This window comes from Rhinopithecus roxellana, chromosome 3, assembly GCF_007565055.1.
Source record: "Rhinopithecus roxellana isolate Shanxi Qingling chromosome 3, ASM756505v1, whole genome shotgun sequence".
NCBI lineage: Eukaryota > Metazoa > Chordata > Mammalia > Primates > Cercopithecidae > Rhinopithecus > Rhinopithecus roxellana.
In genome coordinates, this window is record NC_044551.1 from 154,116,446 (window position 1) to 154,144,030 (window position 27,585).

The 27,585-nt window shown below is 45.5% G+C and overlaps 1 protein-coding gene across 2 annotated transcripts in view; it reads right to left on the reverse strand.

The window, feature by feature from the left end:
- The window catches only part of SPOCK1 (SPARC (osteonectin), cwcv and kazal like domains proteoglycan 1), a 542,199-nt gene extending 520,284 nt beyond the window's left edge, over nt 1–21,915 (reverse strand). For both annotated transcript variants that reach the window (XM_030927602.1, XM_030927601.1), the window contains exons 1-2: nt 21,753–21,915; nt 20,951–21,136 (exon numbers count right to left, since the gene is read on the reverse strand). In XM_030927602.1, the coding sequence (XP_030783462.1) occupies nt 20,951–21,136 (186 nt within the window). In that variant the 5' untranslated portion in view covers nt 21,753–21,915. The remainder of the gene's footprint in view (nt 1–20,950; nt 21,137–21,752) is intronic.
- Between the last annotated feature and the right edge of the window lie 5,670 nt (nt 21,916–27,585).

Here is a 27,585-nt window from a genome sequence, read left to right on the forward strand (position 1 = left end):
TCTAGCTTCTGAAGCATTTCTCAGTATAACTTGCAGGGAAGCAGAGGGGGGCAGGCTGCTGGCTAAGATATCAAAGCAAACCTGTCAACCTGCTGACAACCCCTAACAGCAGCTAGAGTAGGTCAATGTCCACTGGACTGTGACGCTTCCCTACTTATTCTCCAGGGAATGATCACATTTGAGGGGAAAACAGAGCCTCTTTTCAAAAGAGCACCCCTTGCTGAGCTCCACATGTCAGCTCAGATAGCACCTGAAGCTAAGGACCACTGTAAAAAGCTGACAAAAGCAGCTCCCACACATCAGCATATCCTGCTGACTCTGGAAAGAGGGACACTTGGCTTCATGTAAGGAAGCTGAAAAGGTCCTGGTTTCTGTCAGCTTGCTGGCTGCCGAGCCAGGGAACAGAATGAAGTGGACTTCATTCAGCAACACAGCATGCTGGAGAATGCAGGTTTCGAGTCAAAACCAGATTTAAGCGCCCCTTCTTTTCCTTAGCTCTCCTACTTGGGCAAGTCACCTCCTCACCCTGTGTTTCAGGTTCCTCAGGTATAAAATGGAGGCAATAGGATCTTCTAGAAGAACCAGGAAGATTAAACAGGCTATGTGTAAGGCTTAGATAGAAGTCCAGTACATGTATAGGTGTACACAAGCATGGAAGGATGGATAAACACAGAGGAAAACAGTGACAAGGCCATCTTAGAATAGCACCTGGCACAGACTAAGTCATAATAAATGCCAGCTGTTATTATTGCTAGAGCAAAGATTAGTGAGCTGGAGTCACCCATCAACAGATCAGATAACCAAGCATGAGGGCCTGAGACATAATCCCTTGTGGCAAGATTCGAAGTCTCCAGGAGACAAGCCTGGCATTGGTATCCCCCAAAAGGGGAGAAATTACTGGATTTAAAGTAAAAATCACATCCAAGTCCCACATATCAGACACATTCAGATTTGAAATAATCACTAGTTTTACTTTAAATGCAACATAAACTAAATGACCCAATAAAATCTTTGTTTTTAGAAATTAAACAAGCTTTCTCCCCAGTCCCTAGTAGATTTGAATAGAAAAAGAAATTTGCACTCAGTAAAAGTTCCACCAGAATAAGCTAGGCCACAAATCTAAAGGATTTTAAAATTGGTATATATTAGTAAGATTTTCTATTTATCAATAAACTACTATGTTTCCAAGCAGAGAGTTAGGTCTCTTATATCTAGACTGTATTTTTTAAATGGAACTTTGTATTCACCACCACCCCCAACCCAAATTTGACTAAGACCAAAGTTCAATACCATATTCCTGACTATTCTAAAAATAATAACAATAAGGAAGATAGGGGTAGGGGGGCAGGCAACAAGCTTTCAGATGTGAAAGAACAATTCTTACCCAGAGAGCTTCATAAAAGGGGTAGAAAGAACTAACCCCTACCATTACTCCACACCAGCCCTCCCTGCTCCCCTCATCTGTAGGAGAAGAAAACCAAAGGGAAAAGGTGGTGGTCACCAGCCTTTGGGGACATGCAAGGTTTACCAGGTTTTCCCACTGCGGTGTGTTCCCAATTCAACTGCCACGTAAGGGTATATTAGATAGGAGAACTGCTCAAAAACTGGAACACCAGCAAGAAGAGAAGATTTGTTTCCCCACTTGGGCCTTTTCTCAGGTAGCGAGCTTGCTTATCTGTCCTGTGACTAATTGAACAGAGAATAGGGAATTCAAGCGGTCTAGCCAAATTGAGAGAAGAGGCAGCATTAGGGAAGTCTCTGTCCCCATGGGTTAGTAGAGCAAGGAATGAGAGTTTAGGGAGCATCATAAACAGTAGCTCAGCTGGAGCCACTGCATGCATATCCACCCATGAGGACCACCTACAGGTGAGAGGACTTTGGTAGCATAAGGCTGCAGGATAGATCCCCGGGAGGGGATGCCCTTGGGACAGTATTAATACCACTGGTCAAGCATGTGACTTCTCCACCTCCTAGGCACATGACAGCATCACCTTTAACTGGCCCATTGATGGGGGTCTGTCCATGTGACCTACCTTCCTCTCAAAAATGGCATCTCCTCTAAGAAGATGCACTGAATTGCTAATGCAAGGCCCCAGAGCACACTCTTCCTCCTGCACAGTGATTGTGAATGCACGGAGATGGAGCCTTCATCAGCCTAGTATCCTCGGACAACGCAGATCAGAGCCCCTACCAATCCATGAGAGATGTGTAGCATGAGAAGAAATAAACCTTTGTTATTTTAAGCAAAAGTGTGATTAATATGGAGTTATTGGTTACCACAGCATAATTTAACCCGTCCTAACTGATAAAAGTGGAATAGGAAGGAAGAGGTTGACCTAGATTCAAACTACTGCAAGTAGGCAAGTCCCCTGCCTGGCCCTCTAGAGGGCATACCTTGATGGCAAGCCTGGGAGGAAAAAGGTTAAATAATCAATCAGACATTCATCCCCACTCAGACTCCTCAAGCCACAAGTCAAGACTGTGCAGGGGAAGAGGAAGAGAAAACCTCAAATCTGATGTAAGATGGAAGTTGTAAACTCAACTGGACTTAGTTTTAAAGCTAAAAATAATAGAAAACGACGCAATCTGCCAAGATGTTATTAAGGGAAAGCAGCAATTAAAAATAAACAAAACTGCCTCGTGTTTATTTCCCAAGCTGAAATTCTTCAATACGCTGGCTGCCCATACATGTTTGGTAAACAAGGACATGTGTTTATGACTGGTCTTAGAAAGCTGCAGCTGTTCACGTTGCTCTCCTTCACACACACACACACACACACACACACACACACACACTCATTCACTCGTATTACTGAAATAATTTCCAAAAGACAATCAATATTGCCCCAAGACAATCAGTTCTAATCAGCTCTACCGACTGTGACATGCTAATCCTATTATGTGGACTTCCTGCTTCTTTTGGACATAGAATTGTTTTGCTCTGCACAGAGAGGGTACACCCACTGGGAAAGAGAGATTAGGATGCCTGAAAATAATGTGTCCAAGAAAAGTAAGTGGATTAGAGCCCAACTATCATTACTGAGAGGATGGGCACTGAACGGCCAAATGGCCCATGAGTGTGACAGGGAGGAGACTAATTAAGATGTCAAGCTTCCCCAACTTCTCCCCCACTCCATATCACCCACCCCATGCCCTCTAAAGAACCGTTTTATCTATTTCTAGCCTGGAAGCCAGGAGGGTAGAAGAGCACCTAAGAAGCCAGGGGAAAGTGGGAAGTATTTAACCATGAGAGGCAAATACCTCCTGGCTAAGGAGAAGAGTTTTATGCTGTTGTCATAAAAGAGACTCCTGAGCACACAAAGGGACCAAAAGAATGAGGAGGGAAGAGGAAGAGGAAGACAGAGCTTTGGAGAAACTTCACTGTGGATTATGATTTTGAGTATTCTTTAATATTTTTTACTTGAAGTAAAAACTGAAACTCCTCTTGAATTCCTTTGGCTGGTGGACGTGCATCTGTGAATGGAACTTTAAGCAAAGCCCTGGCTGTGTGAGGCTCTGGGGTTTATTTGGGTAACAGATTCTCCACGTCATTCTCCCCCTTGCCCTCTTCCTCTGATACTTCTCCAAAAGGCATTTCACAATTCAGAGTAGATGCCTTCTCTCTGCAAGCCTCTCTGACCTCTCCACTGGGATCGTATGACCCTCCCTGAGGCTCCCCTGATGTCCTATGCTTCCCCTCACATCAACTTGTATTACAACTATTTACCTGTTTATCCAAGTATAGTCTTAGCTCCTTAGAGCCAAGATTTAGTCTTGAATTTCACACCCCTGGCCTGGTACCATGCCTAGCACACAAGTATTCAGTAATTAAGACAATCTAGCATCTCTCAAACTCAAAATTTTACTAAATCAAAACTATGGGAAGAAAATGATTATCTGCTTCCATTGTCCCATAAAACACAAACTGCGTTTCTTGCCTATGCATCAACATCTGTATTATTTCTGCAGAAGCTCAACCATTCTGCTGGTCAGTCTTACATGCGTTTCACATAAACACTAACTCTGTAGTGGGGAAGGGAATGGAGGAGAAAGATTTTAAAGCTATAACAAGTATCTTAAAAGGTTACTCCAGAAGATTCCCTGGAGTGTCAAGGTCCCTTGTCGGATGACGAGTCATGGTGTAGCAATGTCAGCTACAGGTCTGTGTGAGCACCTCAAAGGATGGGGTCCTGCCAAGCTGCAGTAAGGGAGCAGACTATGGCTATGACATTACAGGTTTTCTTCTCTGTCTTCCATTCCCCCTAAAGTATGCCAAAGAGCTCAGTAGGCCTTTGGACTTTTCAACTCAAGACTGGAAAGGAGAAAGATACACTTTAGCTTAGAATTGCTCAGGAGTTATACTGGCAGGAAGTTAATATTTAAAGGGAAATGGGCCTTTCAGACTGGACCCAAAAGATTTTTTCTCCCATACTCCTACCTATGCCTAAGACATCTGACCTTTACCTGGCAAGTGACTGGCCAGGGCAGAGATAGCAACCCAGGCTGGACATCAGGGATAGAAATTGGGAGGATTTGGAGAGGGATACAGAATAAAGGGCAGGGGAGGGAAGGGGAAACTGTAGAAAATGCCCAAGGGAACTCTCTCTGCCAGTCATGGGATGGGCCACATGGTACATACACCACATAATGCTGGACTAAGACTTCACATCCATGAGCAGCAGCTGTAGAAACATCCAAATAGAGCAGAGGCATTTGTTCCCCATCTCCACTATCCTATGGACTCGATGTGAACTCACAGATGACTTGAACTAGAAGTAAAGACGTGATCAGACATCCTCCGAGAGGCTGGTGGGCTTGATCACTTTGTTATGGACCATGTCCCCTTTCCCACCCCAAGGCAGAGATACTAGAATTATACAGGGAAAGAGAAGACGCTCCCCCAGCACAGCCTCAAATGTATATTGACCATCTAGAGAGGCTTCTAGATGCCACAATACAGGAGCCAAGGCCTGGAACACAAGAGTTCACAATCCAGGTGTGCCTCAACCTGACCAAATGGGAACCAGGGTGAGGAACATTCTCCCCAGTACCCAGCCATGTGGCACTGGCTGTCACTGCTATAGAATTCAGAGAACCAGGTCACTAAAATTTGCCATGCAGCAGATGCAAAAGAAGCAAGCTGTGAACAAGGATCATCTTGTTGGAAATAACAGATACTACCCAAGATGTGCGCAGAAACAAGAATCAAGGGAGAATACCCAGCCCATCCATCTGGAGACTGTCAGTTCTCTTGGGGAACAGCAATATTTTTATGCTGCATTTTCCTAATCCTCAGAGTAACAAAATCAAATGGGCTCTCTGATTCACAGTGCAGCCAATTTACTGTAACTCATAGGTAAATAAACAACATCTCCCAGTGGCCATTTATCTTGGCAAAAATAATAAAAACCACATAGTCTTTATTATACCTGATTGGATGTAATAATCTGTCAAACTTCCTTGAGATATAAAAAGTAATGTATTTAGGCCGGGCACGGTGACTCACACCCATAATCCCAGCACTTTGGAAGGCCGAGGCGGGCGGACCACCTGAGGTCAGGAGCTTGACACCAGACTGGCTAACATGGTGAAACTCTGTCTCCACTAAAAACACAAAAATCAGTCAGGTGTAGTGGTGGGCACCTGTAATCCCAGCTACTCAGGAGGCTGGGACAAAAGAATCATTGAACCTGGAAGGCGGATGCTTCAGTGAGCCAAGATCACGCCATTGCACTCCAGCCTGGACAACAAGAGCGAGACTCCATCTCAAAAACAAAAATAAAAGATAAAAAATAATGTATTTGTTCAGTTAGCCCTCCCTTCTCTTGGCTCTGGAAAAGTCAAAACATCACAAACAAGAGAAGCCCTGTGCCGCAGAACGTAAGCTCCATAAGGGCAGGGAATGTTGTCTGTTTTGTTCAGAGCTGTGTCCCAGATCCTAGGATAGTACCTGGCACATGTATTTCTCAAACGAACAACACTCTTACCTTCATCGACCTGGACTATATCTCACATAAAAAAATAACGGTAAAAGGAGCAACCGTATCTCTAGGCCAGTATTTCTCAGCCTTGACCCTAGTGACAATTTATTTTGGGTTGGAGGGAGGCTGCCCTGTTCATTGTAGGCTGTTTAGCAGCACCCGTGGTTTCTACTCACTAGATGCCAGTGGCACACTCTCCAACCAGTATGGCACCAAAAATGTCTCCAGACAGGGCCAAAAGTCTTCTAGCGGCAAAATCTCCTGGCTAGGAATCACTGCCCTAGGCCTGCAGAGAGGTCCCAAAGAGCTGATACAGACCGAGAGAATGGTTGTGTCTTCTGTCTCATTCATGATGTTGAGACAGCACCCGGGGAAACCCTTCTCCCTGCCTGCTCTCTGAGGTGAGTGCACCAGACAAGCCTGCAGTGGGAGGAAACCTGGGTAATAAAAAGCAAGTAGATGTCTCGAACACAAATGAAGACTGAGATGCGGGCCCAAGCCTTGTCTGTATTCGACAGGAAAAACCACTTTACTTCTGTGGTGGGAACGGACTTGGGTTTTAATGATCTCCTCTCACCCTCATCCACCACCAGGGCATTGAAACATCTATACATTGCACCAGGAGCAGGGCATCCGTCAGCAGCAATTTCACTTAAAATCCAGCTTGGAGCATCTGCTCCTGCTCCTAATTAGGAACAAGGCTGGGATTCATTAATATCCCCACAACCAGTTCAAAGGGCTCTTCAGAGAATAGGCCCTGCAAAGCATTCCCAAGGCCAGGCACAAGCATGAGGAAGGGCAGCAGCTTCTGCTCCCCAGCTCTGGGTGAGCTGTGGGCTCTCACACCTGTTTCCCTAACAAAACTCAAGTGGGATCAGAAAATCATTCCTCCCAATGGGGACTCTGATGATCATGCATCACCTTACCTGTGCTGATTTAGTACTTGCACATAACCTGACATGCCATGTTTCCATCAAATTCTTCTTCTTTACCAAAATTCACTGATGCCCATGGCTGGAAAGGTTGCAATAAAACACACATTCTACAGTTCCAGGGGTAGAATCAGTACCACATGATAACATACATCAACGCCCTTTAAAATACACACGCCGGCACACCGAGCATTGCTACTTCTGGAAATATACCAAAAGGAAATCATTGTAAATGTAGAAAGACTCATCTAACCAAAAATATTCATCACACAATTATTTAGAATAAGGAAAAAATAGGAACAATCAATTGCCTACCATCAGATGCCTTAGTTTAGTATATTGTAGCATCTACACTCACTGGACTCAAAAACACCATTAAAATGTCATTTACAAAGAATAGTATCATACTAAAATGTTTATGTTGTGTTGTTACATGAAAAAAGATAGCACCAAATCATATAAGCAGCATGATATTAACCATGAAAATAAAAACTTAAGTATTCAAAAGTCTACTCGAGGCAAATAGACCCTTCCTAAAAAGTGTTCAAGGTGAGTGCATTTTGGAGGGAAGTAATTTCACTTTTCTGTATCTTTTAACTTCTTTTTTAAAAATTATCTATTTCTTGAAATTGGGAAAAGAACACTGTAAAGTCAAAAGAATAATGGAAGACCCACCATTAGAGCATAAATATATCCCTTCTATATTCTTTCTATACTAGGGTATCTTTGTCCCTAGCACTTAAAACCAACCATTGTATCTTTAACTGTGTTGCTTTTCTCCCTCAACTGGAACATAATTTTCATAAGGGTAGGCAAATGTCTGACACGTAGTTGATACATTTTTGTTGAATTGGATGTATGAGCTAGATTATAGGATTTCTCTTTTTAATTTCTCAATCAGTAAAACAAAAGATGTTGCTCCCAGTGAACCTTCACATATGAATGAAAGATTAATTGCCACAACCACTTTGGAAAACTAGTTAACTGCATCTCTTTAAGTTAAACACTCGCCTATCTTAATGGTGACCAGTGGATTCCCACACCTAGGTGTGTACCTGAGAAAAATGTGAACATGGGTTCACCAAAAGACATGCTTCAGAGAGCGCTATTATGTAATAAGCAAAAACTGGAAACTAACTGCCCTTCAACAATATATTGTTATATAACAATGTAACAAATATATTTCAACAAAATAAATTGTGGAATATTTATACGGCAATGAAAAAATTTAAAAAAAACTAAAACAAAAAAAAGTATAACAAATTTAATGTTGGAAAAAAAAGAAGCCAGACATTTAAAAGTACATACTTATTCCATTTATACAAGTAAGAAAATGGTCAAAACACATCTATGGTGTTAAAAGTCAGTGACCGCTAGGAGCATGAAACAGTCTTCGAAGATGCTGGTAATATTCTGTTTCCTGATCTGGTTGTTTGGGTGTGTTCACTTTGAGAAACTGCATCAGGTGGGACATTTATAATGTGCACCTTTCGATCTCGGTATGCTGTGCTCCATTAAAACACACTCCCTACCAATCCAGGGCTGCTAAGGGTAGGGTGTGTTTTCCATAATTCTCCCTCCATTCACTACAGCCCTCGACCAACAGCCCTGACAAGGCTAAATTCACCACACTTCAGCATATATGCACACACAAGTTCTGTCTTATCTGAACTCTCCACCTTGATTGTATAGGCCAGCACCTTCAGGTTGGCCTGTTGCCAGTGCCTGCACTCATAAAATTAGGTAAAATGACAGAGGTTGCCCATGTATGCCAAGAAGAGCTGAGGCAAGCTGAAGTGACCTGAACACCAGAAAGATTCAGAGACAGGGCCCTGGATCACAAGGACAATGCCTCTGGAAGCCCCGCTTGCCAGAACGGCTCTGGGCCATTTGCAGAACAGGCCCTTTTCTTTGCAGAAAAATTCCCAACAGGTTTCCTTGACTTCCAAGCACCTCTTTCTCTTCACTTTGTCGCAAATAGAAAGCCTGCAGCCTGACCAGGGGACAGGAATCATGTTTGTTTCCCCTCTGCTACATCCTAAGTGCATAGCACAGTGCCTGGTACATGGTAGCCTCGTCAATAAGTATCTTTCGTATGAATGCATGAATAAACAAAACCTACTGAATCAGTGCACCAGGATCTGGTTTCTAAAAAGGCAAATATCTAGGACCTGGATGGCCATGGAAAGAAACAAAATATTCCAAAAAATACATGAAAAGCTCTTTCTGATATAGGAATTTTTAAACCAACAATTCTGGCATGTAAAAACCTCACAATTTCTCTAAAAGTAAATACAGTATTATTTTATCTTTGCTATGGATAGCATTTGACTGTCTTATTCATTGGAAGTGATGCAGGCCTCATTCCAGGTGGCTGGACAAAGGCTTCAGACCAGGTCCAGAGTCATGACAAGGCTGGCTGACTCAGATGGGAAGTGAGGCCTTGGCCAGATGAAAGTGCTGATACCAGCCAACCACGTCCACAGAAGTCACAGGGAATCATCATGTCCAATAAGCATGAAAAGATCCAGAAATTCCCCTAACAGTGGAACAATGGAAAAGCCCCCAAATAGCCACCTAAGTCTATCCAACAGATTTAACTATTTTATTCCTCTTGGCAATATTTTTTTTTTATCAATTTTAGGTGCCATGAATTTACTATTAATTAAAGGAAATTCAAGAAGCTGGGGTAAAGAACATTTGAGAGTTTGTTCAGTGGGAATAGAATGACTTCAGAATGAGGAATACTGCCAAGTCTGGTTGACGCTCATAAATTTTCTAAACTTTGATGAGTCCTTTTTTTTTGGGTGGAGGGGGTGGGGGAGTGGATGCCTTCTGATCTTTCAAAAAATAAAAAAAATGGCCAACCAAGAAAAGAATTGACTACACCAAAAAGAGAGTATCAGGTAATGTCACCATCCAGGCCCTGTGTCTCAGACTCCCTCTGTGGTTCCGACTATCAGTATCTGCATCTCAGTGCCCAAGAGTAAACATTCTTTATTATGTCCACCATTCCTTGTTTGTTACATACCCTTAACACCACTTCAGTTTCAATACTATTTTCACTATAAACTAAAACCAATGTCAGAGTCAATTTCCTTCATTTCATCTGTCCAGAAAACACATCAGTTGTGTTAGAGAAGATATAGCCAGAGTTAGCTAGAATCAGGCCTTTTGGAGACAAATATGCTGAGATGATCCCCTGCAATTCTGTCATGTAGAAGGTCCTACATCAATTCCACTGTGCTCATGTTTACAAGCATCCCTGGGCCCTGGCAGCCAATCAAGACCCAAATGTTACTCCATTCCAGGAAAACCTCATGACAATAGTTGTTGCTGAGGCCTATGTAGAGTCACATATTGGAAAACAAGACCATTTTTTCTGATGTGAATGGTAGCCCTGTTGGCATAAGGGGAAAATACTGCACTCATATTAATTTATTGCAAGTCTTCAAAATAAAATGCTCATTTTGTCTAAAATGTTATTATTCATTGCAGCTAAATGGTGTTGGCTATTTGGGATGAATAACAATTCTCTAGGATTTTCCTAAAAATACAGTCTGAGAATTACCTATATCAGAATCACCTGGACTGGGCCGAGAACAGTGGCTCATGCCGGTAACCCCAGCACTTTGAGAGGCCAAGGCGGGCAGATCACTTGAGGTCAGGAGTTTGAGACCAGCCTGGCCAATGCGGCGAAACCCTGTCTCTACTAAAAATACAAAAATTAGCTGGGCATGGTGGTGCATGACTGTAGTCCCAGCTACTCAGGAGTCTGAGGCAGGAGAATCACTTGTACCCAGGCAGCGGAGGCTGCAGTGAGCTGAGATTGCGCCACTGCACTCCAGCCTGGGAGACAGAACAAGATTCTGTCTCAAAAAAAAAAGAATCACCTGGACTGCTTATTTAAAATGCAGGTTCCTGGGTGCCACCTTTGACCTGCTAAAGACTATGCTCTGGACTAGGAGGATGAAATCTGCATTTTAAATATACCCTAACAGTGATTTCTCAAGACTGTAAAGATGTTAGTCTGAGAATGCCACTCTAACAGACCGCTCTGGGCATCTTTTCTCTTTGCCTTGGCCAGGCCTCTCAGAATTCAGTTAGAGTGTGACTCCATCTGCATGGCAGGACAGAACAAGTACAGCTGAAATAGAAAGTGGAGGCCTCTGCTCTCTGCATCTTTGTTTTCTCCATGTTTTATTTGTGCAAAGATTGCCTGGAACACCTGCAGTAACTTCTGCTTCCCTGCTCCAATCACAGGTGCCAACGGACTTTACCCACCCACCACATAATTCTGCTGGGGAATGTTGACGGTGCCCTCTGGAGTGTGGTGTGTCCCAGATCACACAGGAAGGGTTTGGGAAGCATTACAAATCCTTGTATAATATGTCCTCCCTTCCTCCCTTTCCCCAGAGAAAAGTTTGTTTTTAAGGATCAAGTGAGAGGGTATATTTTCATAAAACCATGAGAAAAGCTACCCAATCAAGTTAACTTGGATCCTAGCAATACCCTTCTAAAGGAACCTCCAATAATTCACATCACCAATCTGTGAATGCATCTTTCATCTTCCCCAAAAAGAAACCATTATCCTCATGTCTGTCATAGGAACGCAGGGGGGACTCAGACCCAAAGGCAAGAAGGTACACATGCTATCCACACACTCCCCATGTGGTGCTGAAGTAACCACACGCGTGTCCATCTCTGCCGCTACACTGATCCGTCAGTGTGGATGTCTTGCTTTTCATCTTTAACCTCAAAGTGACAGTGGAGGGGAGGAGGGAAAGGAGAAGCCCCATGTCTCATTTTTAAAATATAAACTCCACAGATCACCACTCTGTCCAAGAAACACTATGGTCCTCTTCCTTCTAAACAGCAGTGGGAACAGTAGGAGCTCTAAAGCCCAGGACACTTGATCACACAGGGAAGGAGAAACTTCCAGACTACGGACACCAGACGAGTAGGAAGGATTAAGTGGGGGACCAGGGTGATGGAGGTTTATACAATAGAGATGGCTGCAGAAGATGGCAGTGTGAGGCACAAAGAGGGGAGGAAAAGAACAGGCCATTCTTCCAAGTACTTGGGCCATCTGTGAGCCTCACTTTTTGCAGTTGACTCATTCCGCTGCCCCCAAATGTGTGTTAAGTTGAAAATGTGTGAAGTGTGCTTTAAAATACACTAGGAGAAAGCTTGCTACTTAAGGGAACCTTAGGGCCAAGACATCTGATGAAAACACATCAAGGTCTTTCCCACCTCAAGGTCTTTGGACCCGCTCTTCCCATGGCCTCTGCTGGGCTGGTTCACTGACATCCTCCTGCAGGGCTCAGCTTCAATGTCCTTCCCAGGGAAGCAGTCCCCAGCCAAAAAGGTTAATGGGTTCCTCCTCCCGCTTTCCATGACATATTCTGAGAGCATTGGTGCCTCTGCCTTGTAGCGCTTTTCTCAAAGGAACCTAAATGATTATTTTGTGATTATTTGTCTACCACACTAGACCATAAACACCAGGAAGGTATAAACATGTCTATCTTCTTCACCCAGCACCTAGCAGAGGCCTGGCACATAGCTGGCATTTGAAGAATATTTGTGTGACAACAAATTACCCTACCTGCATTAACTGTTATCGCTGGGTTTCTCCTAAGCCACAACCAACCTGCTTGGGCTGTAGTGAATGACAGACCTTCTGACAACCTGTAATGATCTGGAATGGAAGAACTGGGTCTTTGGAGAGAAGGATCAAAGGTCTGGCTAATCCTACTAGTAGTATTCTTTGGTTTTAATGCCAAATCTGGAGCTTGGGGACTGCCTGAGTGCCAAGAAGCATGTGCTAGACCCTGCAAGAACTTCCCCAAGTATAGTGATGCCAATGTGATGCAAAATCAAGACCAAATTATGGGCACCAGATGCACAGAAGGTGCTGACAACGCCACAGTAATACACAGGCTGGTTGGATCATTTGTCTCAAAATGGATCCCATCCCCTGGTGCCCATAAAGCCTGCCTGGGACCACTCTGGCAGGACAAGATGAGGTTTCTACCTCTCAAGATGAGCTGGAGGCAACTGACTCAGAGCTTAACATTGAAGTGACACCAAGTAGTGCTTGGTTGCATAACGGAGCTCCTAGGGGCACCCTTCGCGTAACTCGGATTTCAGGCACAGTTGCGCACAAACCCCCTCCCAGATACTTCATGATGAGAGTTGCCAGTTTCGGGGAGGAGGTCCAGCAAGAACGTGAAATATGATAGCAAGATCTTCTGTGCCAGGAGCTACAACTGGAAAATAACAAAGAATGGGCCATATGGAACCTCACACAGCCTTCCAGACTGGCAAGAAATGGAGTGAAGACAGGCTCAGGATCATGGAACTAACTCCCCCAACATGTTTCTAAGAGACAGAAAGCAGTATCTAGAGCTGAGTGCCAACAACTCACACTCACAAGCCAGACAAGAAGCTCCTTTAAATTAAATGATTATAGATCATTATGAATTAAAATAGATACACCAGCCACTCAAAGATCACAAGCACCTACTTTGTGTCACGTGCTTACCCAGTCCTCCACCAGAGCCTCACAATGCAAGTATCACCATTCCAGTTTTACAGAAGAGGAAACTGATGCCCTAGCCAAAGACCTAAGCTTGATCTCAGGTTAAGAGTGGGCACTTACACCACAACATGACTCAGTCTCAAAGAGCTTTTCACGGAATCAGAGATTGTGCTGGAACTGCGAGGGGGGTTGCATTTCCCTGCTGGGTTCCCTCTGCCTCTCAACAGCACTGCATTTGTTAGTATCCATCATCATTGTCAATTACTAATAGAGTGAGACATACACATTCAAAGCTAGTATGACTCACTCTGCCATGATAGCCCTGTGCAGTGAACCCCTCCACTTGCCAGAGGTGTGGAAAGTTCTGGCCTGGGACAGTGCACTCAGCCATTCATTCGTTCCAACACTCAATGAGCAGCTTTCTGAGTGGGGCTCTGTGGTAAAGGTGTGAGGACACCAAGCTATATACGATGGTGTATCTTAAAAGGCATTACAAAGGGGTGAGGTCCTGACTTAGAGATAGGAGTTAGACTAAAAAACACTTTTTCAATGTGTAACCCTGAGAATTTCCACCTCTCAAACACTATAAACAAATGTGCCTAGTATGCTCGTAAAAGCTTTCCTTCCTCAGGTTCATCCAAGAGGTTTGCTCAGGAGGCTTATTGGCCACCTGCTGTGTGTGAGGCATGATAAGACTTAGGTTCTTCAGGAGGCATCCAACTAATAAATAAGCTAAAATGTAGATATATACAACTATAAATTGAGGAATACGGCATAACAGCGCTATAGGAGTTGTTGACATTAATAAAAAGAATAGCCTCCACTTGCTGAGTATATATGACTCCAGGCATTGTGCTAAGAGCTTCACCTGCATTAACCAATTTACTCTTCATGCTAAACCCATAAGCTTGGTCAACACAGTGGACATCTGTTGACATCTGCCCAACAGGCATCCATTTCCCCTTGAGAAATTACCCTTCTACCATCCATCAACAGTGGGATCCAATGAAACCACCTCCATCACTCTAGCCCTAGGCCCCAGCCCTGGGCATATAATCCAGTCTTGGACAATCAGCATACTCTACCAACTTAGCCAAAGTGATTGACAGAGGAATGGGTGCCTAACACTACGAAATCTGACAAGTCTCAGTTCTGGGACTACTGTTGGCACTATTGAGAACATGAAAACTATGATGATGCAGATTTACAGTTGCCATGAGCCACTACAGGGAACCAAACAGCCTGAGCACAAAACCAACATAAGAGCAGGGAGACAGAATAAGACACACACAAACCCCTAGTCCTATGATGTAACTTGAGCCCCTGGATCCAGCCTTAAATAAACCACAGCTTATTAGAATTTTTAGTTATACAACTGAATATGTTTTCTCTTCCATTTAAGCCAGCTTGGACCACATTTCAATCACTTGCAATCTAGAGTTTTACCAAAGGAATATTATCATCACTTCTTAACAAATGAGGAGTCAGAGGCTCAGAGACGATAAATAATCTGAAATTGTTTTAAGTTAAATGAACTGTGTAATTTTTTGGTGGGGGAGGGCACAATGAGAGTGTGCATGTAGACCAGAAACCTGCAAGAGTGCCAGCCTGCTCAGTTGCTTGGAGCATATCTTTTCTCTCCATCCACCAATGCAGGGTGGAGAGAGGCAAGTAGCCTTGCTGTGGCCCCTTCCCTTCATGGTGAGTTTATTTCTTATTTACCTCTATGCAGACGGTGTAGCCCTTTGAAATTCCAGCTTTATCTAGAGGTCTATTAAACTCTTCACACTGGGCACTGTCTTACTCCTTGACAGTTCATTAAAATGGTGCATCTTACCATTGGTGGCATCTCACACTGAATGAAACATGATGGACAAATACTTGTAACCTTAAGTGAATTACATAATCTCTTACAGGAAATTTATTTTGTTTGTAACTATCTCACCTGGAGAGATAAGACCAAGCGTAAGTCTGGGTCTTATGAATTTTCCAAGGAACACAGGCAGTCACCTCACCACAGAAAGGTAAAATGAGTCATCCTGAATGTTCTTGTGTTTAGATATTTTGTTTGGTTTGAAACACATTATATTGAGTCAATCAATAAGAAATTACGATACATTATTTAATTACTAACATTATTTTGTCTCCTCAAGTAACAAAGTGATTGAGTGAATGATGAGGTCCCACTCCTCTAGGCAAGTATTATGGGTTCATTATCCATTAGGAGCCACTTCTTAGTTTTGAAACTGGCCTCATCAGAATATAGGAGAGCACTTATCCTCCCAGTGATACAGTCCTGCTGAAGTATCATGGAGAGGCCTGGGAAGGCCAACTGGGGCAAGGAGTTCTGCCATCTAAAAAGACGTAGCTTTTCTCTGGCAAGGGCACACTGAAGGTAAGGACAGAGAAGACATCAAGACTCTTATGCCTATCAACTTTTAAACTGTCCCTTTATAATGATCCCTGTGAAATAATTATTTCTATCAATGGTCAGCTAGTACAGAGGATTTAAGATAGTGGGTTCATTAAAGACAGTCAGGATCACAAACTCATTTAAGTCTCCTTGAACCTGTTTAATCAAAATGATTTTCTGCTACTCTCGATTATGGGCTGAGTTTCTGTGGTGACAGATTAATGACTGATCCACTAAGCCATACCACCTCTTTTGTCACCAGCCCCACTGACTGAGCCAGCCACTGTTTTATCAATAGGCTCCACTTGCCCTTGAAACTCATTATAGCTGATATGTTAAGATCAAATGAGCAGATCAGATGCTCGCTGCCACCCCAGCTCTGCTACAAAGACCACCAAATCCCACAGAGCATGTGCCAGAAGGAAAAAGAACAGAAGTTGGTCCTTCTTTTTTTTTTTTTTTTGAGACGGAGTCTTGCTCTGCCACCCAGGCTGGAGTGCAGTGGCCGGATCTCAGCTCACTGCAAGCTCCGCCTCCCGGGTTTACGCCATTCTCCTGCCTCAGCCTCCCGAGTAGCTGGGACTACAGGCGCCTGCCTCGTCGCCCGGCTAGTTTTTTGTATTTTTAAGTAGATACAGGGTTTCACCGTATTAGCCAGGATGGTCTCGATCTCCTGACCTCGTGATCCGCCCGTCTCGGCCTCCCAAAGTGCTGGGATTACAGGCTTGAGCCACCGCGCCCGGCCAGAAGTTGGTCCTTCTGCTCTTCTTAGAATTACACACTCAGGTCACTCCACAGTAAGATAAATGCCAGCCAAGGCAACACTTCTGATTCTTCAGGCCCGCTAAAGGTAATTATCCTAAAGTTAAATGTCAGGGTTACATGTGTGCAAAAGAAAGAAAATGTCATGTTTGGTGTAAGCAACAATAGTATTTTAATCAAATCAGAAGCTCATTATTAGGAGAAGATAAGCTCTGACATGACCCCAACAGTACATTGTGTCCACCTGACTTCCCATCCCACTTTGTCTTAACCTAAGGTTATTCACGGATTGCCCTGATTCATAAAGCAGGAAAAACTTGCAATGTGCTATCAGTGGAGGCTTGCACCCCAAATCCACTCAGCTCCTGATTGGCTGTGGTACAGAGAGAGCCTAGAGTCAGATGGCATGATTCCAGCCCCAGCTCCTCCACATCTCAGCTCTAATTTTGATCAAGAGACTTAACTTCCCAAAAAATAGGAAATGATAATAAGAGTACTTCTCTCATAGGACTGTTATGAATATTAAGTGAGATAATATACGGAAAGTACCTTAAACAGTGTCTGGCACACTCGGTCCTCCATAAATGTTAGCTATTACCTATTTCTGCAACGTTTTAATCTTTCAGTTACAACCAGACTGTATTATGTTTCTAGAAAAAAAATATTTTTAGAAGAAAACAGAATAAGAAGTTTATGACAGCATACTACACATTAAAGAATTTCCTCTAGCAGGCAAGAGGTCACATGAAAGAAGACATTACATGTATTTATCTTGTTCACTCCTATAACCCAATGCCTAGCCAATGGTAGATAAATATTTGTTGGAATGCATGAATGTGCAAATGAACAGAGGAAAATTTCCTTACAGTAATGGTCATGGAAAGCCAAAGTCAAATCAGATTCAGAAAAATTAGGAGAATGGTTGCGGCATCTTGATTCCTCAACCTCAAGCCGTGAAGGAGTTAAATGCATGTCGGCTAAAGATGGAAAATTATTGAACAACTTAATACAAACATCTGCTTCTTCATCGCCTCCTTAACATTGTGTACAAAAATCCGGGCCTCCGCCTGGCCAAAACTTCCCAATAGCTCATGTTTATAAAAGAAGAATGACGAAACTAACAGACCACAAATACGTTTGGGGCAATCATCTGAATGTTGTTCTATTTGTCCTGGATCCGTAACTCCAGGGAATAAACCATGGAGTTGTTCTGAAGACTTCACTTCTAAAAATAAGGGGATAATAAGTATTTATATATCTAGAGCAATAGGACAGTTTTCAAGATAAGTAGAGGTTGCCAGGTCACCTCTGGCAATGTCACAGCACACCCAACAGTCAAGGGAGATGGAACACAAACCCCACTATCATATTCATTTCAAAGTTGACCCTGTAACAACAACCAAGGGTTACAATCAACTCTCTAACAACGGCCCTTAGTTTTCCATTTCCAAGGTTCAAAAATCACGATAAGTCAGGAGGAAGGCAGCAAGTTCTCTTTCACAATGGGTTCCAAAAATTGACAAGCATTATAACAATAATTGTGGGACACAGCCTTTCAAAGTTATCAGCAGCTTCAACAAAACAACCAAAGAAATAGCAAAGAAGCTGGGGCTTTGTTGACCTCAAGCAAGGCTTGGCTTAATGAAAATGATTAGGCTGGCTGAGCAACTGCAAGACTAGCTCAGGCTTTATCAATTGCCCACTGAATAGCAGGTTTCTATAGAAAGCAAATTCTTACCCCCTGTTCCCAGGCTCAGGCTTTATGATTATTCCAGGGACTTGCCCTAAAAGTGTGTCTGGTCTGAGTTCTACAACACTTTAAAGAGGTTAATGACATTAAACTATGTCTGAGCCACTGTTAGTGTCAGGTGACTCCATACAGCATTTAAAATGGGTGATTATTGAAGATGTTTGGGATATTTTTTGAACATTTTTAGATGTTTTAATGGCATGCTGGATTAAATTATCATTTTTCAAATATATGCTGCTAAAAATATTAGTGTAATGTCTAAAACTGCTCCAAAAACAAAAACAAAACAAAAAAATAGTGTATTGGGACATAAAAGCTTTTCTTTTTGTTATGTCTTGGACATTTTTACACTATCTAAAGGCAGTATTTCCTAAACATCATAATAATAACCTAGTATGTTTGCTTAAAATATGGATTCCCTGCACTCACCCCAGAAAGGTAAAGTCAGATTCTCCAGGGGAGAACCGTGGATGCTATAATTTAACAAGCATTTCAGGTGAGCTTCATCCTCAGTCAGGTTTGGAAACACACTGATCCAAAGATCTAAAAATGTCACCACCATCCATAAGAAAGATGGGAAATGAAGAGAAGCCCAATTTTTAAAAAATTAAAGCTAAGCAGGAATTCAGAATATCATGCTTATGATACACTGAGACTAGAAAATCTTGAACAGGCATGAAAGCATGGTAAACCTTTCCATAATCCAAAGATCCAACAAGCACAAGTGTTTTCAACCCAATCCAGCTGCCAGGAGTACCAAGTCATCTCCAGAGGTGGCCCTGCACTTCTAATCCTGGCTCAATTCTTCCACCTCTAGCAAAGTCAAGCAACTGCCCTGCTCCTCAACTCTATCTAAAACATAACCATAGAAAAGTAAAAGCAAAACAAAACAAAAAGCAAAATTATCTCTGCCCCAGGTGAATCCTTCATGGTTTGGGCATCTTTTTCACCCACAGGCAAAGGTAATCAATGCAGGATTCTCAGATCTGAGCAGTTAAAGGAGCAGGTCAGGAATGGGGCAATGAATGGGAGGAATCTCACTGGTGTAGGGAAGGAAAGTGGGGGGCATATCTACTGCAAAAGTAAGACCCTAACAGTTATTATGTATCAATTAAAAATTTTAATGAAGTTACAATTTTGATTGAAAGCCCCAAAAAACTGTGACTATTCATTGAAAGTGTTTGAAATCCCCTTTCCAAGAGAAGCAGTCCAACATCAACTAGAAAGAGGAAGAGGAGGAACAGAGAGGAGAGTGATAAGCCCCCACACGAAGCTATGAGTGCATCTCCTCTGGATAGGGATCTGGAGAGGGTGCTCTTTAGAAAGTGTATGGAAACATCTGCGATTCATTCCATTTCTCAAATCCCCCGTCGCTGCAAGGCCTGCAGATACTGAGAGCAGAGCTTAGAGGAGTCCAGTGGAGGAAGTTGACCCCCATACGTATTCCACCTCAAAGAGTCTGTAAACCATGGACCCCATGACATTAACAAGGGGGTCTGTGGTATAGGTCAAATTACCATTTTTTAAAAATACATGCTGCTAAAAATATTAATTTAACACCAAAACTGATCAGAAACAAAAAAACAGTGCATTTGAACATTAAAGCTTTTCCCTTTTTTACTGTGATGCCTTGGGCACTTTTACAATATTTAAGGCTTCTCAGAAACAGGAATTCCTAATGTTAAGTACCATAAAATATGGTACTTCCAAGTCCCCTAGAAGGGGAAGGCCCTGGCCAGCTGGGGCAGTCCTTGAAGAAGCTGTCAGAGGCGCCCACAAAACAGAGGAGATGCCATCTGCTGGAAAGACTGCACCAGATGCCTCTTGCCTCACATCCCTGGGGCACACCTGGGGAGTGGCAGCCAGCCTTGGGGCAGAAACAGGCCGCAAGTGTGCTTCTGGGTGTCCGAGAGTAACTTTCTCCACTCCCAGGGCTCCCTCGAAAGAGCAATGCGCTGCCACCCAGGGTCCCTTTCAGGCCAGGGGACCAATTGCACAGGCTAGCTGTTCCTGTTTCAAGACTCCAATGGTCAAACCACTCCACCTTCCCTGTATTTTATCAAGCCCATTGCCATGACCGCCCTCTCTCCACACACACACACACACACACAGACATGCAACCCCTGACTCCCCCATAAATACCTGGGACCACTCCCAGAACCAACCTCTCCAGCAGGGATTCTCCTGACACACCCTAGAGATGGTCCACGCCACCGCTGCCCTGGGGAGGTCTTCCCGGGAGCTAGGCAAAGTCTACCATCACGGTTAGGAGAAGTCGGAAGCTCAGAGAACCTCTTTCTCCACAGCTGCTGGTGATCTGTGCAGTATTTTAGTGCAGTCACTTCCCGCAGCCCTACAAATGCACACACCTGGCCCACAGGTAACAGGTAAGCGCATGGAGCCTTCGAAGTTCTCTTTAAAGTTCCTTTCAGGCAAGACCGTGCCCAGGAAGCAGGGACCGACCAGCCCCCACGGGAGATGCCCACCTGCCCCCACACACACCAATCCCGTTCCAGGGGTCCCCTCCGAGAGGCTCCGCGCCCCCCAGGGCCGGGTGGCGCCGGTACTCACGTCTCGAAAGCGGTTCCAGTACTTGTCCCGGTCGTACTGGGAGACGGTGCTCAGCCACTGGTCATTGTCTAGGAAATTGCCGTGGTTGGGGCCCGCGCCTCCGGCGAACGCGTCCAGGTGCCGGCTCTCGACTTGGAGGAAGCACCACGCCGCGGCGGCCGCCGCCAGCACCGCGATTGCCGGCATCTGTGGGGCAGGGCGCGCGGGGCGGTGAGCGGGGAGGGCGGGCGGCCGCGATCCCCGGGCACCCAGGAGTCCCAGCGCCCCAGCCCGGAGAAGGGGACCCCGCGGCGGGGACGGGCTGCGCTCGCGCACCTGGGACGCCTGTCGCGCCTCTAGACCCAGGGACCCCTATCACGAATGGGGGTCTAAGCTACGAACGAGGAGGCTGCGTCACGAATCCGAGGCTGCCGTCCAACTACTGGGGACCCCTCTCGCCTATTCTCCGAGTGTCCCACAGATGCTGCCTTTCTATCAGGGGCTTGGTACCCCTCCCCAGAAGCGGGGAGCCCGGGTCCGCAAGCCACACTCCCACAGACGGTGCACACAGCTTTGGGGCAGGGGAGGGGAGAACAGGGCTCCAGCAGCACCCGAGCTCCGGCAAGCGGGGTGGGGACTGCCAGCAGCTGGGGGGTTCCCGGCCACAGCTAAGGGAAAGGTCTCCCTCGCGCGCCCTGCGGTCTCGGGGGTAAGATGGGCACACGGAGGTAACCCCAGGCCCTGACCCTGCCAGCCCCCTAGGCGGCCGCGGGGAGGTCCCAACTACTCCAAGTTGGGGCGCGGGGTTCCGCTGGGCACGTACCTTGGGGCCGGCCCGGGTCCCCGCGTCCGAGTTGCTCGAGCTCCCGCGGCACGGTGGCCGGGAAGGCTGATCGCGGACTCGCGTCCCTGCGCTCCTGCCACCCGCCGCCGCCGCGCGTCTGGCCGCTTTGTGAGCCCGCAGAGCTGTGCTCCGCTCGCTCGCTGGCTCGGGCGCGGCGTCCGCGGGCGGAGGAGGCCGAGCGCGCGAGCCAAGTCTCTGGCGCCCCCTGGCGGCCGCGCGCTGCCTGCCCGACAGTCGGGCCGCCCCAGCCCGGAACGTGGTCATTCACATCTTAATACAGGGCTGAAATCAGCTTTCAGGCCCAGGCTGGTGCGAGACAGAAGAGGGGACTGAGGATATGAGGCCAAGACGCAGGCCAGCATGGAAGCATTCTCAAAAGGAAGGCCATCGGGTTATCTAGATCAAAATCACCTGGGTGGAGAGAGAAGCGAGCGTCTTAAAAATGATTCCTGCCCTGCTGGCCCCACTTGCTGAGTCAGCATTCCTTAGGAAAGCCTCCAAGTCTGCACTTTTAATGAGCTCCCCAGGCGTTTTTTATGCACAGCAAAGTTTGAGAACCACTGTCCTGCCATTCCCTAGATAAGTGAATATCTGCACTGCCCATCCCAAGTCATGCACCCACCTGCATCTCTGCACTCCCGTGCCCTATGCCATGCTTACCACTGTCCTGCCCCTTGAGAACCGGCCCCAGCACTAATATGTCGGGTTCCCCTAGGCGGGAGGGAGGGGAGAGAGGAAAAACAGATCAGGCTACAGGGACAGAACACTGAGAAGTGGGAGGCTGGTCCTGCCCCATCCCCCACCCCCTTTCCAAATACCCAACAATGTTTGGTGAAATAGGGCTGGAAGGGACTTAATGCCTTCCCCTGCCTGTATACAGGTGACACTGGCCTGTCACCTTTCTCTGTGCAACTACACCCCATTCCCCAGACACCTGAGCGCTCTTTCAAAACAAGTCTGACCATCCCATCACCCTTCTCCCCTCAACACAAAATTCTTCACAATGCTTTCCTGATAAAGACCAATATCCTGGCCTGAGCCCCCAGGCCCTGCACGTCTGGACCCTCCCTCTCACCCCACTCTCTCCTCCTTCTCAGACCTTCTGGACGGGCTGGCCCTGACCCCAGTGGAAATGGCCTCCCTCCACTCCTGGGTATTCACTTCTGCCTGGGCTTCTGTCCATACCCAGTCCCAGCACAAGTCTCATTAATTCTGCTCTCTGCTTATTCATCCTCACTTCTTCAGAGAGACTCTTGCTACGCCTGTGGACCAGGCCAGCACCCACAGTGACGCTGTCTTTGAGAACACAGTGCTTCTCTGGCTGTAAGCTCAATTGATATCACTTACTCTGTCTGCCTCTCCACCTGGCTAGAGCTCCTGAGGGCAGAGGCTATGTTTGTCTTGTTCACCACTTCTCCCAGTGCCCAGAGTACAAGCTCTTGACACACTGTTAATGCTCAGAAAATATTTGATAAATGAATGAATGATTTAATGAATGAATGCCACCCAACCATGTCTGGAACAACAACACGTTGCAGCCAGCATGCCAACAATAATGTATGATGTGGTCAATAATAAGTTGTGCTACAAATAATTTGGTTACATGTAATAGTCGAACGTGTGGAAGTCAGCAGATCTGTGGTTTTCCCAACATTACTCTGACTGATTTGCATTCCTAGAAACTTTCTCAAAAGGGAGAAAAAGGAGTGGAGTCACAGCTACTATGTTGGGGACTGCACATCATCCATGGTTTATTTTATCATGGAATGCTGTGGGTGGGTGCATCAGAGTGGGAGAGAGGTTTAGAAATGATGAAGAGACTGTTTCTTATGTTCGTAGAAACCCAAGTAAGCAGCACTTCCCCATTTATCTGCCCAGTGTGATAGCAAAATCTCTCCAAGGAGTTGTCCCTAAATGTCACTTTTGCCTCCTCACCTCCAACTCATTCTTCAACCCACTCCAATCTGCCTTTCATCCTCACTAACTGAAATGACTTGTCACCACCAGCAGCCTCCTCCAAGTCACCAGACCCAGTGGGTACCCTCGATCCTCGCCAGTGTGGCCTCTGAGCAGTTTCTTTTGGCTCCCGTGGCTCTAACCCTCCTGGCTTTCCTGCTCCCCACCGTCATTCCTGCTGATATTCCAGGGTTTCTTGGGGCTCAGACCTATCCCTCTTCTCTTTCCCCCGAAACCCTTTCCCCAGGTGCCCAAGTCCATTCGTATGCTGAGATCCTCCAGATACGCTTCCAGCCCGAAAATTCCAATGACTTCTGACTGCACCTCCAGCTTCATACTTTATATCTCCTCAATGCCCCATGGGCACGTCAGACCTGTGACCAGGCCAAAACAGAAGTCTGGATGTCCTCCATGCATCTGTGTTTTCCGTTCATCCCTGTTACAGTGAATGTATCCTCATCCACATGGCTGCTTAAGTCAGAACCCCGCAAGTCATCTCCAGTTCATCCATCTCCTCGCCCCTCACCTCCCATCCATCAGCAAGGGGGGTCCAGTCCACTTTCGAACATCCCCTGGAACCACCCACTTCACCCCACTTCCACAGACACTCCAAAGTCCACAAGACCATCACTTTTCACCCGGAGAAGTGTGGTGCTTCTTGGCTGGTTTCCTTGATTCTTTCCTTTCCCTTGCAACCCATCATCCACTCAGGTGAGAGCAATCTTTTCAAGAGAGCCTTTTCTTTTTAAAATTTTTGTGCATACATAGTAGATGTTTGTATTTATGGGGTACAGGAGATGTTTGATACGGGCATGCAATGCATAACAATCACAGCACATAGAATTGGGTAACCATCCCCTCAAGCGTTTATCCTTTGTGTTACAAGCCATCTGATTACATTCTGTTAGTTATTTTTAAATGTACAATTAACTTATTGACTATAGTCACCCTGTTGTGCTATCACATACTATGTCTTATTCATTCTTTCTATTTTTTTGGACCCATTAACCATCCCTGCCTTCCCCGCAACCCTCCACTACCCTTCCCAGCTTCTGGTAACCATCCTTCTACTCTCTATGTCCATAAGTTCAATTATTTTGATTTTTAGATCCCACAAATAAATGAGAACATGTGACATTTGTCTTTCCATGCCTGGCTTCTTTCACATGACATAATGATATCCAGTTCCATCCATGTTGTTGCAAATGACAGAATCTCATTCTTTTTATGACTGAATAGTACTCCATTGTATATATGTAGCAATCTTTTTAAATAGAAATCACTCCCTTGCATAAAACCTTTCAATAGCTTGCCATGACAGTAAAACAAAAATTCACATTCCCTCCCATGACTCATAAAACTTTGCACCATCTGGTCCCTTACTTCTGCCCTTCATTCCCTAGATTCTAGCCACATTTCTTCTCATGGTCCTCAAACTTAGCAAGCTTGGGCCCCACAGGTCCTCTCTTCTGGCCAGGCTCTCTGACCACAGTGTTCCTTTCCCTGCTCTTCACAAGGCAACTCCTTCTTAGCTGTCAGGCCTCACTCAAATGTCACCATCTCATTGAAGCCTTCCCTGACCACACCCTCTAAGACAGACACTTCCTTCCCAGCCACATCAGTATTCTCTCTTGTTGTATCTGATTGCTCAGTCCTTCAAGAGTGTTTTACTCCTTTGTTTATTATCTCTCTCTTCCTCAGTTTGAATATTAATTCCAAGAGGGCAAACACTGTCTTCTTCACTCCTGTATCCCCGGGCTAATCTCAGAACCTGGCATTCAGTGGGCCCTCAATAAATATTTATCCAGTGGTTCAATGAATGAAGCAAGTTCCATAACCCTTAATGCATCCTGAAGTATGAAAACTCTGTCTAGGACCATTCCTTTGTCCTCCTTAAATTCCTTGTTCTGCAGATCCAAGTTCCACTTTCCTCAAGACCTGTCCCCAGTTTAATCAGAGGGCATCTGCTGTTAGTCAGGCTCCAACTTACAACTAGAATCTTCCCCATAACCATCCCCTGCATGGGAAGGGTGACCAAAGGAGCCCGGGCAGGTGTGGGCATGCTGGATCTGGCCTGAGCCAAGGAAGGACATAACCTTGGAGCAGGGGCAAGGAGGCTGGGAGCTGGAGACCTGCCATCAGCTCAGCCAGCACTCGAGGGGAGAAATGGCAGATTTATTCGGCCGCGGGAAGCACCTGGGACCAAAATCAATACTGAGCCTTGGGGCTGTATTTCTGTTTTTCATTGGCTTATGCACAACTATAATAACTCCTTGTTTTAACATAGTTCTTATTTCTACGAGACCCACATGTTTTATTTTCAGTTGAATGGATCCTCAAACAAGTGCTACTGGTAGTCAGAAACAGACATAACTATCACCATTTTATGCTGAGGCTAGGGGAGCCCAGAAACGCTAGATAAATTGCTGAAGGTCACAGAGAGTGAGAGAAAGATGGACCTACTTGCAGAAAGTTCTAGGTGTACCCACTGCCCTCTGTTCATGATGCTATGCTGGCAAGAATCAAATCACCCACTGCGCTCCATCCAATAAAAGAGGTGCCTATAATACCTTATCATCAACACAGATTTATTTTTAGCTGCAAACTCATATATCTACCTGCTACATGGCATCTCCATTTCGCTGTCTCATTGGCACTCTCTGAATTCAGTGTGTCCAAAATTGAACATCTGAGCTGCATCCTCCCTGTTAAACCTACCCTCTTTCCTGTGTCCCCACGTTGGGGAAACCACTTCCCACCCCACCCAGACCCTAGTGTCCCTCTGCCCTCCTTCTCAGCCCCCACTTTCAGTGACTCACTCATCTGTCAATCTCCCTTTCACTCCTTTCAGCTCCACCCACTCCCCACTGCTGTACCTCTAGACTACTTCCCACCACATGTCACCTGCACACCACAGAGTCCTTATAAGTGTCTCCCTCTCTCAGCTCACCCATAGTCATTCATTATCCACACAGGAGCCGGAGTGGTCCTTTCTCAGGGTAAATATCACTTTTCTCTACTTACTTCCCTTCCTGTGCCCTCAGGACAAAGGCCAGGCACTGCACTGTGACTCCCGGTGCATCCTGCTAAGCCCAGGGGCCTCTAGCTCTTTCTGTCCTGGATGTTCCTGCCCCTCATGCTCTGGTCACCAGCATCCTGCCCCCTCCACTCAGGTCCTTTCCTGCAGGGCTCCCTCCTGCTGAGATGCTCTCCTCCCTGTCCCCTCTTCTCCTGGACAGCCTCACTCACCCTTCTGGCCACAACTTCTGCAAGTCCTCAGAAAAGTCATCCCTGACCCTGACAATTTTGCACTCATGACAGCTGCACAATTGCTTGATGTCATTTTCCCACCTGACATTCAGCAGCACAAAGGCAGGGTCCAGGTCTGGGTCTGTCTTATTTGCTGCTGAACCCATAGTGCTGAGATAAAGGGACGTAAGCACACAATAAATATTGAGTGAATTAATAAATACTCATAGCTCAATGTATTTGTTTCCTTCCCTTCTTTGAAGCAAAGAAGCTCCAAGGTTTATGTTGAATATTTTAACCCCCAAACACCCCTTGGTTAGAAAGTAGGAACAGTGAGGGACTTACATGACCTTCCCACTCCCAGGCTCTTCTGCTGTGGTTTGAAGGTGATGTTGGAATAATTCCTCATCCCGAGAAGAGGAGTAATGAAATAAATGCATTTCTTGACACCACTGAAAGCAGCTCACCCAGCAGGGCTTGTAACTTTTGTGTACACGTCGATTTCACCCATTGATTATATGTATTCAGCAGAGCCAGGCTCACTCCATCTCCCTGCGTCCCTCACAGCCGTTTCCCACACCCGCCCCCACCACCAACAGACACACAC